General features: G+C 49.6%; 1 protein-coding gene across 1 annotated transcript; it reads left to right on the plus strand.

The window, feature by feature from the left end:
* The first annotated feature begins 8,289 nt into the window (after positions 1–8,289).
* Positions 8,290–13,772, plus strand: FOXD1 (forkhead box D1). The gene is made up of 2 exons (XM_062019269.1): positions 8,290–9,680; positions 13,692–13,772. Exon 1 carries the CDS (start codon positions 8,384–8,386, stop codon positions 9,656–9,658), a length of 1,275 nt encoding a protein of 424 aa, XP_061875253.1. The 5' UTR covers positions 8,290–8,383; the 3' UTR covers positions 9,659–9,680; positions 13,692–13,772.
* Positions 13,773–15,065: the final 1,293 nt, after the last annotated feature.

Raw genomic sequence — 15,065 nt, forward strand, 5'->3', positions numbered from 1 at the left:
GGCCTCTTCTGGGCATAGTTTTATGGCATATATAGCCTAGGATGAATCACTGCCCCTGGCTTGAGGTCTGTAGTAAAGTGATTGGGTCCCTTCCATGGGACATGGCCTCCTCCAGCCATAGTCACTGCCCCTGGCATAGGGTTCTTAGCAAAATGAGTCTCTGCCCCGATACAAGGCATTATAAAAATTAGTCTCTACCACTGATGTGGGGTGTCTAAAGAAATGCAAACAAATTACTGCTTCACCAGTCCTCTCCATGGAACACAGGGGAGCCTCTGCTCCAGCACACTTCCTCCTCTCTTTAGTCTCTGACCTTGGAGTCCACATAGTTGATTCTCTCTTCCCATTCCTTGCACCATCACCAGCCAGAGAAGAAAAGGACAGAAGAAGGAAGAAACAGGAAGAAGGAGGAAAAATCCTCCTCTTCCTGCTTCTTCTTAAAAAGTGACTATGGAGGCATCAAATTGGCTCAGCCCTAGAAGTGGGTCTGGCTCAGAGCTGGGGAGAGTTTCGAACAGCTTCTTACAGGAGCCATCTTTACAGCCTCTTCTCCCTTACCAGAAAAGGCTGTCATGTCAAACCATGACCATGTTAAATAGGAATGGCCCCAGTATTGAGCCCTGGGGGACACCACTTGTGACCAGCCACTGAATGGATTTTACTCCATTGACCACAACTCTTTTGACTCGACCATCTAAACAGTTTTTCACCCATGAAAGTGTATGTGTTAGTCATCAATGAAGAGCTTGCTAGAGAATAGATAAATGTCAGAAGTCACTGGCACTAGGTGAAAAAGACAGTAACTTAAATTTACGCAAAGATGTCAGAGACTCTAATAGATTATTTCTGTAGAGATCCTATACACAGAGTTCAAGATAAGTTGATCTTTTAAGTCATGGTCACAGAAATGTTTTTACCTCTGCTAAGACAACTAGTTCACAAGCCAGAAACTTTAAGACATGTTTCAAAATCAGCATAGTGTCACCCAATGATGGCATATATAGCCTAGGATGAATTGTGGCTAAAATTGTCCTGCTTCAAATGTTAATGTGCCACCTTTGATGAAGGTCTTGGCAGTTCTGAAGTTGCAATTCATTCTAGATTTGTCCTTTGGCTTCTCCTGGTCACTCAGGAATGTGTCCAGGCAGGTCTGAAAAACCTCCAGAGAAGGAGACTCCACATCCCCCCTGAGCAGCCTGTGCCAGGGCTCCCTCACCCTCACACTAAAGGAGAATTTCCTTAAGTTTAAGTGGAACTTTCTGTGTTCCAGCTTTTGTCCATTACCCCTAGTCCTATCACTGGACACTACAGAAAAATGTGCCTCTTCATCCTCTTGACATACACCTTTCAGATACTTCTAAGCATCATAAGGAAGATGCTCCAGTCCCTGATCATCTCGGTGGCCCTGCGCTGGACTCTTTCTAGAAGTTCGCCATCCCTCTTGAGCTGAGGAGCCCAGAACTGGACACAGGACTCCAGATGAGGCCTCACCAGGGCAGAGTAGAGGCAGGAGGAGAACCTTTCTTGACCTGCTGGACACAGTCTTCTTGATGCATCCGAGAATGTTGAGCACAGGTGGCCTGAGTTGGGCCTTCCTCCTTCCATAGCATTTAGCTGTTATTTACACTCAAGCTCTGGCAGAAAACTACCACTCAGTTTTTAATGGAAAAATCAATTCTTTCTATCTTTGATCACAGTACAGCTAATATCCAAGGATTTCTAAGTGAATCAAAAGCTTACCTGACAATATTGACTGCATTTATGAACAGATTCATACTCTTTTGGGGCTTGCTTGCATTACTACAGAATTAAATGGAAAATACTTCAAATGTCTCAGTCGTTAATTATAGGATCTTCCTCCTAATTTGGCAGACCTTGTTTACAATGAAGAATTCAGGGCTTACGTGGAGAATGCTAGAAAATTTTTTAATAATCGGTGAGTCATGAAATCAAATGTAAGCTAAACAAATATGGTTTGTTCATGTGATGAGCTGTATCAGCTCTGATGGTTGTTGCACCATTTTGAAAATCAGATCTCTCTCCACCAGCATAAGAAATAGACACTGGCTTAAAAGAGAGAAATACTAAATTGAAATGAAAACTAGGAAAGAAAATGTAGGTATCTCATGGTGTTCTGTAGGAGTATTCTTCTACCTTCTACCATTCTATGTTTCCATGATTATTACAGCAATAATCAGCCTGAAGTGAACAAGAAAAGCTAGAGAAGCTGTCAATGATGGTCAGGAGTAAATAATTGCTTCTATGCTAAACCAGTGATTCCAAAGCAGAAAAATTGTGATAAAATCTACAAAGTCATGAACTGTAGGGAGAGAGTGGTTAAAAATGTTCATTGTTTTCCTCTTCTGGTATAAAAATGAGAGTGCATCAGATTAAATGAGTGGGAGACTGGCTTAAAGCAAAGAAAATGAGACACTTCACGTCACACATGGTTAGATATGGGGGACATTTCACTTCAGAACATGTCAGTAGTATAAGTGTACATGATTTCAAAAAGTGACTGGGCAAATTCACAGAAGAAATTCCATCATAAGCTATTAAATGTAGATGTTTTCTCTGGCTGAAAAGCAAACAAACAAAAAAACCTGAAATCTAGATTTGTGGCAGATAAGAATCAATTTTACACACTTGTCCTGTTTCTATATGCTTCCCTAAACATCTGGCATTTGCTGATGTTGAAGTCAGCTTGTGCTGTTAGTCAGGTCTTGGTCTAACCTGGTATAAATTCTTCTTGTGTTCTGTTAGCTGAGAAGAGCAGAAGTGTCCTAAGAACACTTAGTCACATTTTATGTAAATAAAGGCCCAACAGAGCCTTAAAGGAAGTTACTTTCACATGTTGCAGTAAATGTATCCGCCCTGCAAGAATTATAGAACAAAGAGGAAGAGGGAAAAATAAGAAGTAAAACAACTCTGCACTCAGTCAAGAACTAAAATCAATGTTTGACAGTGGACAGGTGGAGGCAGTTTAGGGTCATCTCCAAGGGTGACAAACTCTTTTTCAGCAACAGACATGGCAGGAAGCCCCAGACTTTTCTTCATCTATTTAGGTGACTGCTGCCGCCTCTCACCTGTGTATCGCTTTTTGGTCTGCTTACATAGGCACTGTTTGTAATTACAGCTTCTGCAGGAGGCTTAAAGAAAGTGTTACCATCCCCTAGAATTACCAAGGGAAGAGGGAGATAAACCCATAAAAAAAAAACAAAAACAAAAAAACAAAACAGAGGTCAAAAGTAATGGTGATCACTGTGATACTGGGCAATTGAGACCACAGCTATTGCTGTAATGGTCTCTGTCACAGACACCATCACCCTGTTGTAAGGTCATTGTTGAAGGATTTTTTCCTTCCATTACTCAGACAGATCAGAATCCAGTCCAGTCTTTGGCTCAAGGAATTACATTGACAAAAAGTGTAAATTATTCAGTAAGTGGTTTTATTTCAAGAACAGAAAGTGCAGTTCTACAGGTAAGACTCAGACCTGTATGTGGAGATATGCAAGGCCACATCAAAAGAAGTGCAGCCTTTGATGTTCAGAGTCTTGCAAGGTGCAGCAGGACTGAGAGAAAGCTCTTCAGCACCTACATGTGAAGCCAGTGGTCAAGAGTGGTCAAGCTCTACATCACCTTCAACAGGCTGCATCTAGCCAAACAAAAATTCACCCAGGTGTGCACACCATCAGGCATCTGACCTGTGTGCTGATGAAGAAGGCTCTGCACGGTCTAAGTCAGCTCCAGAAAACTCAGAGCATCTCAGCCAGTGTGCCAATGGAGCTGTTTGAAAGTACCCTAAATGATGCCCAGGGTGCTCTTTGATTTTGAATGAAAGGCCAGGGAAGATCTCCAGGCTCATCTATCCTTTTTCCTAACATGAGCTCCTGAGTGCCCTGCTTGAGCACAGGCTTCTCAGCTGTAGAAGGGTGTGTGACCTGGGGTGCTGTGGGGGTCCCAAGGGACATTGTCCTCCAGGACAAGAGAAACATCAAGAGAAAGAGACAGTAGGTCTACCCAGTCTACATCCTGTCTGGTGTTCCTGGACACACCATCCCAGCTAGGATGTCTCTAGCCCAACCACCTCTAACACTTTCTCAGGTTTTGCATCTGACAAGTCTTGCAGGGAAGGCTCTTGTCCTCCTGCCCTGCAGGAGCTGTGGACACCAGGAGCCCAGCCTCACTGCCAGTGAGGGGCATTAGCTTGGGTGAGGAGCAGAAGTCATCAAGACTGCTCTACGGATTACACCAGCATGCTTTTGTCACATACATGCAGCACATTGATAAAAATGCAGAGTGTTGGGTTTATGTATGCAGAAATTGTGTGTACAATATATACGTAAAATGTATTATGAATATTGGTAAAACCAGGCAATAATAAAAAAAATAATCCAAGCACCTACCCACATACCTGTATTGCACATCTGCTCCTGTGCTACAATGATTTTAGATGCATGTTGCTTTACATCATTCACAACAGAATATATCCCCTAAAGTTTCTTGTGGCTGTTTCAAGGGTAGGTGTGATTCATAGGTAGATAGGTAAGTTTAGGTTATGGAAGCTTGCTTATTAAAACTTACAATACTAGTTAGAAAATTGCACATATAGTTTTATTAAACTCCTAGTCTTGTAAGCCCAAAACAGAGCTATTAGAAAGACAGAGCTGTTTCTTGTAACACAACTATTGCTTAGCGCTGATAGTTTCAAGGCTAGTATGTACCTAAATGAAGTTACTATTGCTTAGCCTTGATAGTTTCAAAACTGGTATGTACCTAAACAAAATTATTACGGCAAAGCTGTTACCTTAGTTCTACACTTGAACGTTTGGACATTGTACACCACTGATAATTACAAGGCCTGCCTAACCCTAAATAAAACTGTTATCTGGGATAGTAGAGGTTTTAGGCCAGTTTTCATCCTGTCCAAAGACCCAGGAATAAAGATACACCACAAGAAAAGTTTGGATCTTAACCCAACAGTGATTCCTAATGACCACTGAAGGAAGCAAGAGGACACCAAAAGAAACAAGACAGAGGTGTAACTTGGATGGACCAAGACAGGACTATGGTTGGGCCCTTTCCTGGAAATGTGATGAATATTCATGTTTGCTGTAAATCTAAGCTGAAAATCCAAAGGCTGAGGTGGGCACGTTTGGTGGAGAAATCCCCTGTGTTCCCCAGCGCTGCAATAAAGAATACCTGCTTAATAGTCACATTGGCTATTGAGTCCTGACTGGCTTCTTCACTGCATCAGGTGTGTGGCCCAAGATGGTGGCAGCCCTGCTGTCTCAAAGAGGTCTGTCAGGTGGCAGAGTCCTAGGGCGGTGATCATAAGGTAGTCGTGGAAGTTCCAGCCTTCCCATGATGGGGGGATTCTCCGGTCTCCCCGAAACGCTGTTTTCCTTAGGGTCTCAGAGTCACGGTCAGTCCTCGGGTGGCAAGGTGTCCTGCTCTTCCCGGGTGCCGCCTTGGGCATGTGGTCGCGCCGGGCACCCTGTTCCGGCACGCGGCGTCCCGAAGACGGCCGGTCAGTCTCGTCCCGGCACCGGTTGCCGGTAGGTGGCACCCACCGCCCGCGCAGAGCACCGCCGGGAGCGGAGCGGCGCGGAGCGGCCCTGGAGGGCGGGAGTGCGACAGGGCAAACCTCACGACCCCGCTCACGACCGTGCCACCGCTGCTCGACTTCAATCTTTTCTTTCTTACCCTTTTAAGAAGGAACCTGTCGGTTGGGCCGGGAGCGAGTGGAAGATGCAGGGAGGCAATTCGCGATCTGCGGGGACTGCGGCAACAGCAGGTCTTCATTGTCCGCACTGGCAATGGCTCGGCTGCCCCCCAGAAAGTAAGCCTCTCAGCACCACCGCACCTCGCCTCCCTGTAGCGACAGATGAGGGCTTTTCAAGTCTACTGGAGGTGTCCAGAAGCCCCCCGAGACCACCCTGGACGGCCATGTCCGGAAGGACACCTACCCCGGCTAGGGCCCTCACGGCAGGCTGGGGCCGTGGTGCTCCCGAGGACTTTGGTGTTCCCGAAGAGCCGCCGGTGACGGGCGCTCAGTAACACACGGATGCATCCCACGTTAAGATTAGTAGGAGGCAGCGGGCAGATCTGGCTCTTCTGGGTTCTTTAGGACAGACGCTCTCCCCTATTTAAACTCCACTGATCTTCCCACGCAAGAGAGTGCTTTTTGGTTTTAGGATAATTTTAAATGTTCGGATACATCAGAAAGGACGAGGAGCAGAGCAAGAATAAAAGGCGGGGGGCGAGGGGCACGGACCGGGAGAAAGGAGTGTGAAAAGAAAAAACGCTGACTCTTTGTAAAGAGGAGAAACATCCCGGACCGGAAAAGTCCTTTCTGCCTTCCTTTTAGCAACCTGCCAAGAACCTGAAAACTAATTCAATGAGGCATTTTACTTCCGAAGAACTGCAAATCTCGAATGACATTATCAATCTTTCTACCAGAAATTTTAAAAAAATGGTAGTAAATTACTGAGGTTTAAGGGGTTTTTTTCTCTCTCTCCTTTTTTTTTTTTCCCCATTCCCTTCCCCTCTCTTTTGTAATTTTCAGTGGTTTTTTACAGGCGCCTTAGTAGAGAACAAAATGTAAACAGGATTATTTGGAAATACTAGAAAGGATTATGTTGCAAATCCATGGAACTGGGTGCCTTGTAGCTTTGGATGGGGACAGTATATCGAAAACGTATTTCAAGAAAGTGGTGTGTGAATTCTCTGAAAAGCGAGACCGGAGTAGAAACGACGCTAGACATCAGTCCGCTCTTCTCATCATGATTTCTGCCGAAGCCAGGAAGTGGTCTCTTCTCTCATCCCAACAGGATCCTGATCGTGGGTTATCCTTACAGTACTGCGAGCAGTGGAATTTACAAAGCTTTTATTTTTAAGGACGCAGATTGCATTTATGTCTAAGTTTCGGTGAGTTTTTTTCCCATCCTAACCCTCACATAAAGGGAGTTCGTGCTATTCTGCTGTCCTTGCATGCATCACCTGAAACTGAAAACAATGGAACTTAATTATGAGGTGATATTTTGCGTCGTTGCTCCTACGATTGGAGCAGAATTCGTATTGTAAAAGACAATTACTTGGTTTTTTTGCATATGGAAGCGGTAATACTAAATCTGTTAGTGTTTCCCGTCATGGTGGGAGCTGCTTCTCTCCCTTAAAAAAAAAAAAAAAGCCTTACAAATAAACTTGGAGATTAGAGTTGCGCTTTGGGGCGATTATTTGAGAGCTTGCGAGAGACTATTTCATTTTTCAATTAATAAAACTCTGAAGGGGAAAGAAGAAGAGGAGGCAGAGATGTCTCTAAACCATCCTTCGGACAGGAGTCTGAAGTTTACTAACCCACTACTTCCCTCTCCGGCCTGATTTTTTTTTCTTTTTCTTCTTTTTTTTCCCCGTCCTCCTCCTTCCCACGGGAAGCAGGACCCTGTCCCTGGGGACAGTCCAGGAAGATGCAAAGCTCCGGACGGGCCCTGGGAAGATGCTCCAAGCACTATGGGACAGACTTGCCATTTTTGTTCTTTTCAGAGGCGGGGGGGGGGGGTGGGGGGGTGGTGTCTTTATTCTCCTCTCTTTTCCACTAAAGATGGTCCCTGTCTTCCCACGGCCCCCCAGAGCCCTTCCTGGCGTGCCGAGGACGGGAGGCAGGGGCGGGCGGAGAGGCGTCCACAGAGTCAGAGATGACACCCGACGCCGCCTCGGGCAGCCAGTCGCCCCGCCGCCTTCTGACGCTAGGACCCATGTGATGGCCCCTTTGCTGTAAGGCGGGGAGAAAGACCGCCCTCTCCGGGACTCAGCCCCAGCCTATTCACCGTCTCTCCTAAGGCCCGGCAAGCCGCTCCCCTCCGCCCTCCTACCTCACTAGCCTCCTCCCCTCTCCTCCTCCCAGGACTAGGCGCGCTCCCTCCTGCCCCGCATCCATTAATGTCTTGGGGCTGAGGTGAGGAGAAGAAAGGGGAAACCGTCTTCCAGGCACAGCAGCACAAATCCCCCGCCTCCCAAATCCCTACCCCAACCAAAAAAACTTTAAAAAAAAAAAAAACCCAAAAACAAACCCCACCCAAAAGGGGGAGGGGAGAAAAGCGCGAGAGAAATTTAAAAAGCAGCAAAAAACACCCCGAAACAAAACACAAACCAGCCGCCGCCTCCGAGCGGGCGGCGGGAGCGCTCAGTCGTCGTCGGCTCTGAGGGCCAGCGCGGCTCGGAGCGGCCCGCCTGCCCTCGGCGGCGGCAGCGGCGGGGCGGCTCTCTGCGGAGCGGCGCGGAGGCCTGGCGGCGGTGGAGAGGGCGTCCGCACGCCCTCCCGTCCGCCCCGCCGCGCCGCGCAGCGCCGGTCTCCACCGATGCGCTGCACCGCGGCCGCGCCATGACCCTGAGCTCGGAGATGTCCGAGGCGTCGGCGCTTGCTGAGGAGACCGACATCGATGTGGTGGGCGAGGAGGACGACGACGACGACGACGAGGAGCCGCAGCCCCGCCGCCGCCGCCGCTCCTACACCGAGGAGGAAGATGAGGACGAGGACGAAGAAGAGGACGAAGATGATGTGGGCGACCTCCACGACGACTCCCTGCTGCCGCGGTCGCCAGTGAGCGGCGGAGGCGGTGGTGGTGGTGGCGGCGGCGGCGGCGGCGGCGGGGCGGGCAGCGGGGCCAGTGCCGGCGGCTCTCGGTCCCCCTCGCGGGGCGGCCCACAGAAATTGGCAGCGGGCGGCGGCGAGGCAGGCGGCGGCGGAGCAAGCAGCGGCGGCAAGAACAGCTTGGTGAAGCCACCCTACTCCTACATCGCCCTTATCACCATGGCCATCCTGCAGAGTCCCAAGAAGCGGCTGACGCTGAGTGAAATCTGCGAGTTCATCAGCGGGCGCTTCCCTTACTACCGGGAGAAGTTCCCCGCCTGGCAGAACAGCATCCGCCACAACCTCTCTCTCAACGACTGCTTCGTCAAGATCCCCCGGGAGCCCGGCAACCCGGGCAAGGGCAACTACTGGACGCTGGACCCCGAGTCAGCCGACATGTTCGACAACGGGAGCTTCCTGCGCCGCCGAAAGCGCTTCAAGCGACAGCAACTCCCAGCTCCAGAACTGCTGCTGCGCGCCGTGGATCCCACCGCCTTCCTCCCGCAGCCCCCGCCCCAGCCCCCGCAGCAGCCGCCCTGCACCTACGGACCCTACGGCTGCGGCTACGGCCTCCAGCTCCAGCCCTACCACCCCCATTCGGCCCTCTTCGCCTTCCACCACCCCTCCCCGCCACCCCGCCAGTCCCCCGCCGCCCCCAGCAACGGCCCCGGCGCGGCGCTACCCCCTGCCGCCGCCGCCGCCGCGCCGCCGGGCCCCTTGCTGCCGGCGGCGGAGCTGGCACGGACGCCCTTCGGCTACGCGCACCCGCTGGGCCCGGCGCTGGCAGCCTCGCTGCACGCCACCAAACCCGGCAGCGGCGCGGCGCTGGCCCGCTCGCCCTTCTCCATCGAGAGCATCATCGGGGGGGGGCCCGGCCCCGGCCCCGGCGCGAGCAGCAGCTGCGCCTCGCAGTCGGCTGCGGCGCCGGGGCTGGCCCGCTCGCTGGGGAGTGCCGGGGGCGGCCTGGCCCCCGCCGCCGCCCTGCCCGCCGCCCCCGGCTTCACGGCCCGGATCTCTAACTGTTAAGGGTTTGGGAGTCTTTCCGAAGGTAGGATCTTGGGTATCTCCTTTCTCCGCCTCTCGGATGCTCGGCTGACGCCGCCTGGAGGGACTGCGGGCTTTGCTTGGGGATAGCGCGGTGGGGCTCTGTGGGCCCCGGGAACTGCATTTTATGCAAAGCCGGGTCTATATGCTGCACGGGCGGGCGGTCACACTATTGGAAAGTCACTCATTACTCCTTAAAAAGAGAACAAAAATGGTGATAAATAACGTCTCTAAACTGTTGAAGTTCAGAGATTCTCAGGTCTAGGAGCTTGAAAACAGTAATGTACAGGAAAAAAAAGGCTTGAGGGAGGACAGCAAAGCAATACTTTTTCATTTTAGTACACTTGTCTCATGTACTTTTATAAAAGAAAAGATTAACATGTTTACACAGAAGAAAGTCAAGTTTATCATTTCTTATTTTAACCTGTGTTTTGTACTATAATAGACTTACGGAGTTTTTTATTTTGTACTTTATGCCTATTATTTACAAGGAATATTGTTAAAATTACTGGCAAGTATTACTGTACCGTTTTAATGTAAAATTTTTACACCTTTTCAAAAATAAAAATTTTTAATTTAAAAAAAAAAAAAGCATCAAAACCAAAGACCAAAGCAGCCCAGCCAAACAATTGGCTTCAGACCCTTCCCTCCTTTAATATTTCTCCCTTCTTTGGGACATTGATTTTTTTTTTTTTCCCCTTCTTTCGGGATTAATAGCACTATAGCCAAGGAATTTTGAGGGATGAAATATATGATGCCTGCACTTGTTTGCAAAGAAGAAGATTAGAATATGTTCTTTCCAGTCAAACTGTACTTAACTATAGCAGAGAAGATGGGGGGTGAGGGGGAGAGCAAGGACAAAAGCGAGAACAAGTAGAAAAAGGTTTCTCTCGCGAGAGTAAAATCCAGTTCTGTAAGGCATCAATCAGGGAATTGATTAAAAACCCGGTTTCAAGCTCTTTTTATATTTTTGGGTGTGTTTTAAATCACAACTGCATCACAGTTTGGTTTCCAAGAGGCCCAAAGGAAACTACTAGTAAGGGGCATGTACTTCATAACTACTTGTCCTCGACGTTTATATTTCTGTCACTGTAACGGGGACATATGTTTCTGCTTTTCAGTAGATATAGTATAAAATGAGCATTGGAATATCCTCATGTGATGATATGATTAAGTACACGAGCTAATGAAGTGAGGATATGTAAGTGGATGAACAAACTGTGAAAGCAACTTTCCTGATTTTGAAGTCTTATTCTGCGTAAAGTCAATAGATACCTATTTCATACACTAAATTTTTTTTTTTTTAGTAGCTGAAAAGCCTGCCTCAAATATCAGGGGCTTAGGCATGGGAAGAGAACCTCAGGTTTTAAATGTAGGAGTGTGGGTGCTTGTTGTGGACTAGGAACAAAACGTTTTTCAAATCAGGGAGGCACTTTTCAAGTACAACTGTATTTCTAACGATTTAGTATATTCAGGGGTAAATAATGTGAATTTTCGTAAAAGAAGGACCAAAAAACCCCAAACAAACCAAAAAAAAAAAAAAAAACCGAAAGAGAGAGGCCTTTTAGTGCAGAGTGAGGAGAGGAAGGCTGAGTGGCTACATGCGTTTACATACTGCGTAGTCTTGGGTTTAATTATTTTTGTGGATAGAATCAAAGTGATGCTTTTCTGTTTTGTTTGCAACAATACAAGGTTAATTCATTATTTTAAATGAGCGGAAAAACTGGACTTTAAAATCTCTGCTGGGCTCCATTTACAGACTGTAACTCTAGGGTCTCTGTGGGTGTTCCCGGTTCCTTATGGGACGAAGAAGTAGAGTCCCCTTTACTTTCTAAAACTAAAGGGAAAAGTTCCCAAAGGTATGTGTTAGGCACCTTTCAGGTAGAATGTATCTTTTTCAGGAGGGACTGGTTAACTTGATTTCCCCAGGCTCGGTCGAGAGGGAAAGGACCGGGGCCGTCGGGCCGGGCCGGCATGGGGTACTGAGCTCGACTCAGACGCCCCTAGGAGATGTGGCTAAAATCAAGCAGGGAAAGTTTTTGCGAGGTGTTTTTGAGAAGGTGGCGATAGGCATGAGCTCGGCTGCGCCGGGCTCCCGGAGGAGGGATGCTGTTGCTTGCTGTCTGTCTGGCGGTGGGCTGTCCGAGCAGTGGTCCGGTGTGAGAGGCTGTCTGGGGGTTACACTATCCCCCTGCAGTTAGATGGAAAGGAGAGCAGGTTCTGGCGACCCGGAATTTGTTTCTCTTGGCTTCCCCTCGGCAAACCATGGGGAGCCTGGCCATCTCCTGGCTATGCGGATAACCGGCCTGGCCCGGCGGGGTCTGAGATTGCCTGCTACCCTCTCCTAAAGTCTCCTCAGAGGAAAGCCGTGCTCAAATGACAAGGAAATTCCTCAGCCACTGCCTCCTCCATGCTTTATGCCGGTCGCCTGCACCCTATGCGGACAGGGCCTTCATCTGGGGGTTATTAGGGAAGCTGGCAGGGGCAAATTGCAATACATAGTTGGAGGGTTTTTTTTTTTTCTTTTAGGCATCGAGGAAAGGGGACCTAGGAAGCGGTCTGTGGTGCTGGCAGAAAACCTTTCACTTGTTTTCTCCGGATCCGTGGGGAAGCCTCCCGGCTTCAGCCCTGGATCCCATCGGTCGCGGTTCCTCGCGCCGCTGTACGGCAGCAGGTGCTGCCAGAAAAAGCTATGGCTCCGCAGCCCTTTGATGGGCTCACAGCACTGCCGGGCCGCAGCAACCCATTCGCATGCAAATGGTCCGTCCTGCACCCCCACCCCCAGCTTTCAAGGCGAACAGAGGGGATGTTTAAGTCCTCGGAGGAAAGGAGCCCGGACAAATAATTCCTCTAAAACAGTCTGGGCCCTAATAAACAAATTGGTGGGACAAGCAGGGTGGTGTAGCCTCCTTCTCCTCCTCCCAGCTACAAAGTGTGGATTCATTAACCCGTCTCATTTTCTCATCATATCCCCGTAGGGCTGAGAGACGAATTACTGGAGCTGAATTGGGAGGGGATTGCTCTATGAGGGGGCTAACGTTTCAATCAGTTCCTCCAGAAGGACCACACAAAAAGAAACTTTTTAGTTTATGGTACTATTATGCAGAGTTTTAATCTAGGGATTGATTTAACCAAATGTTATCTACTGGGAATTTAATGAAGCCCTTATGTATTCAGTCGCTTTTTATGCCACACACAGTGTCTCTATGCAGAAACGTTTCCTTCCACATATTTGTTTCTGTTGGGTGATTTATATATTTTTAATTAGGGTTTAAAAAAAAAAATCAAGCATCTTGTATAACGTTCTCTCAAGCAGGACTGTGTTAGGTCCCTTCCCACATCCCCTATAAAAGAAGTTTCCCCTTCCCACTCCGTTTCGAAGCTCATTAATTTGCACTTCCGCACACGGCACCCTTCCCGCTGGAGCTCTCCGTCCAGCCCTCTAGAGAGGGGCTCGATACCGCGTCGGCTCTGCCAGCACCGGCGAGTGCTGCGGCGGGCAGCGCAGCACAGCCTGGGAGTCCAGCCTAGCCGCAAGGCCCCCATATGTGGCTACCCAGCCCTAAAGTTGCTCTCCTCCTAAACCTTCCCCATCCACAGCTCCTTCGGGACATAAATTTGTTCCCGGTCATTTTGCTGGTACAGCGAGAAGCACCCCTGGGTGCAACCTCCATGTTTGCAGGCTGGTTCCAAGAGCCAAGGGCTAGCCTCATTCCCGACTCTGGAAGGCGAAGCAGGGTGCGAGGGCCTCACCTGCTCCTTTGCGGAATCCACGGTCGCTGCCGCCCAGACTGAGGCCTGTGCAGGGAATCCGTTAGAGAGTGGGTTTGGTTTAACAGTCCCTTGTCACGGCCCGGAGGCTCCCACTCTGTGTGTAATGGTTTCCTTTATTACTTACAGTAAGTACTCCAGGAGCCTCTGATAATCTGTATTTGACAGAAATAGTGGAAATTATGATCATGGCCAAATTCTGCGTGCCCTGAGACTTGATAACCAAAGCAGATCCGTTTTTCAGTTTGTTACCAGCGGCTCCTCAGCGAAGTTTCACCCTCTTCCAGTTCGGCCGCACGCCGGGCCGCACGCATCAGCAGGACCCGGGGACCTGCGGGGACCGGCATCCTTGTGCCCTCAGCCGAATGCCTCCCAAGCAGGTAGGTGTTGGTTCGCCTTTCGCCGCTCCTCACCCGCCCGCCCCCGTGACATGTCGCAGGTGACTGCAGGCTTCTCTGCCCTTCTCACAACGTCCTTTCCCCTCCATAAACCCCACCGGGAGAGCCACATCGAGTACACGCCGTGGGCTCCCCGCTTCCTGCCTCGCACGACCGAGATCTGGAGGAAAGAATCGTGTGTAACCGTTTATAAGTTACGTGTATACAGGGACATTTCACTCATGAGAGCAGTGGCAAGTATGCTCGTTGCCTTTCTGTGTAGATGGGCGCCTACCGTTTTGGGGGGAGGTGGAGAGCTGCAGGCGAGCGCCAAATTGATAAACCCCTTGTTCTTGTTTTTCTCTTGCAGGGGAGTGCCGCGCCCTGCCGCCGGTCCCCACTCTGAGGGGGACTGCGGGATGCCGGCCCCGCTGGTCTCCTTGCCACCTGGCCTGGCTGGCCGCGCAGCTCTCGGCGCGCCCCAAAAAGGGAGAGGCAAAGGTTGCGGTGTCGGGGGCCTTCAGGGAGCTCTGCGGAAAAACTCGCGGCTAGCCCGGCCGCAGCAACGTGGATGGCACCGCAGGATGTGCGCGTCTGCGCAGCGGTGCTCCGGGACGAGCCCACTCGCAGGAGTGGGGAGGCACCCGGCAGCGGGTCGGCGGATGTCGCCGCAGGAACACCGCGGAATATGCGGCTTGTACGAAGACGTGCCGAAGCGCAGGGCTCTGGCTCTGCGAGCTGCCGCGGCGAGGAGTCAGCGAGGCTCGGAGGAGAGAGGAGACCGGTTAGTCCGCGGAATGCCCAGAAAGTGGAAGAAAACCCCAACAACCCAGACTGGCCTGTATGGAGGACTTTGTTTGGGATTTTTTTTGTGGCTTTTTTTTCTTTTTTTAATGCAGTGTCTAGCCAATTTGGAAAATTATATAAGCTGTATTTAGAGGGAAAGTTGTGTGTTTGGTTTTGGTTTTTTTTTTTTTTTAATCACAATCATTAAATTTCCCCTCTTTACAAACCACAAGAGACCTGTTGAATTGATTCTAAGTTTCTCTTCCATTGATGGAGCAAAACGGAGTGCGGAAGTCTGGAGGGCCACATATTAGATGATAAATTATACAATTTTTGTTGGAAGCAAAAGGATAAAAAGATATTTTAGTTGTTGAATTAATTCGTTGCCTGCTTAATCCGAAGATATTTCTTTCCCCTCAGGGCAATAGAAAACCTTCTGCATGCGTCGAAACGCC

This window comes from Colius striatus, chromosome Z (assembly GCF_028858725.1).
Source record: "Colius striatus isolate bColStr4 chromosome Z, bColStr4.1.hap1, whole genome shotgun sequence".
In the NCBI taxonomy this organism is placed as follows: Eukaryota; Metazoa; Chordata; class Aves; order Coliiformes; family Coliidae; genus Colius; species Colius striatus.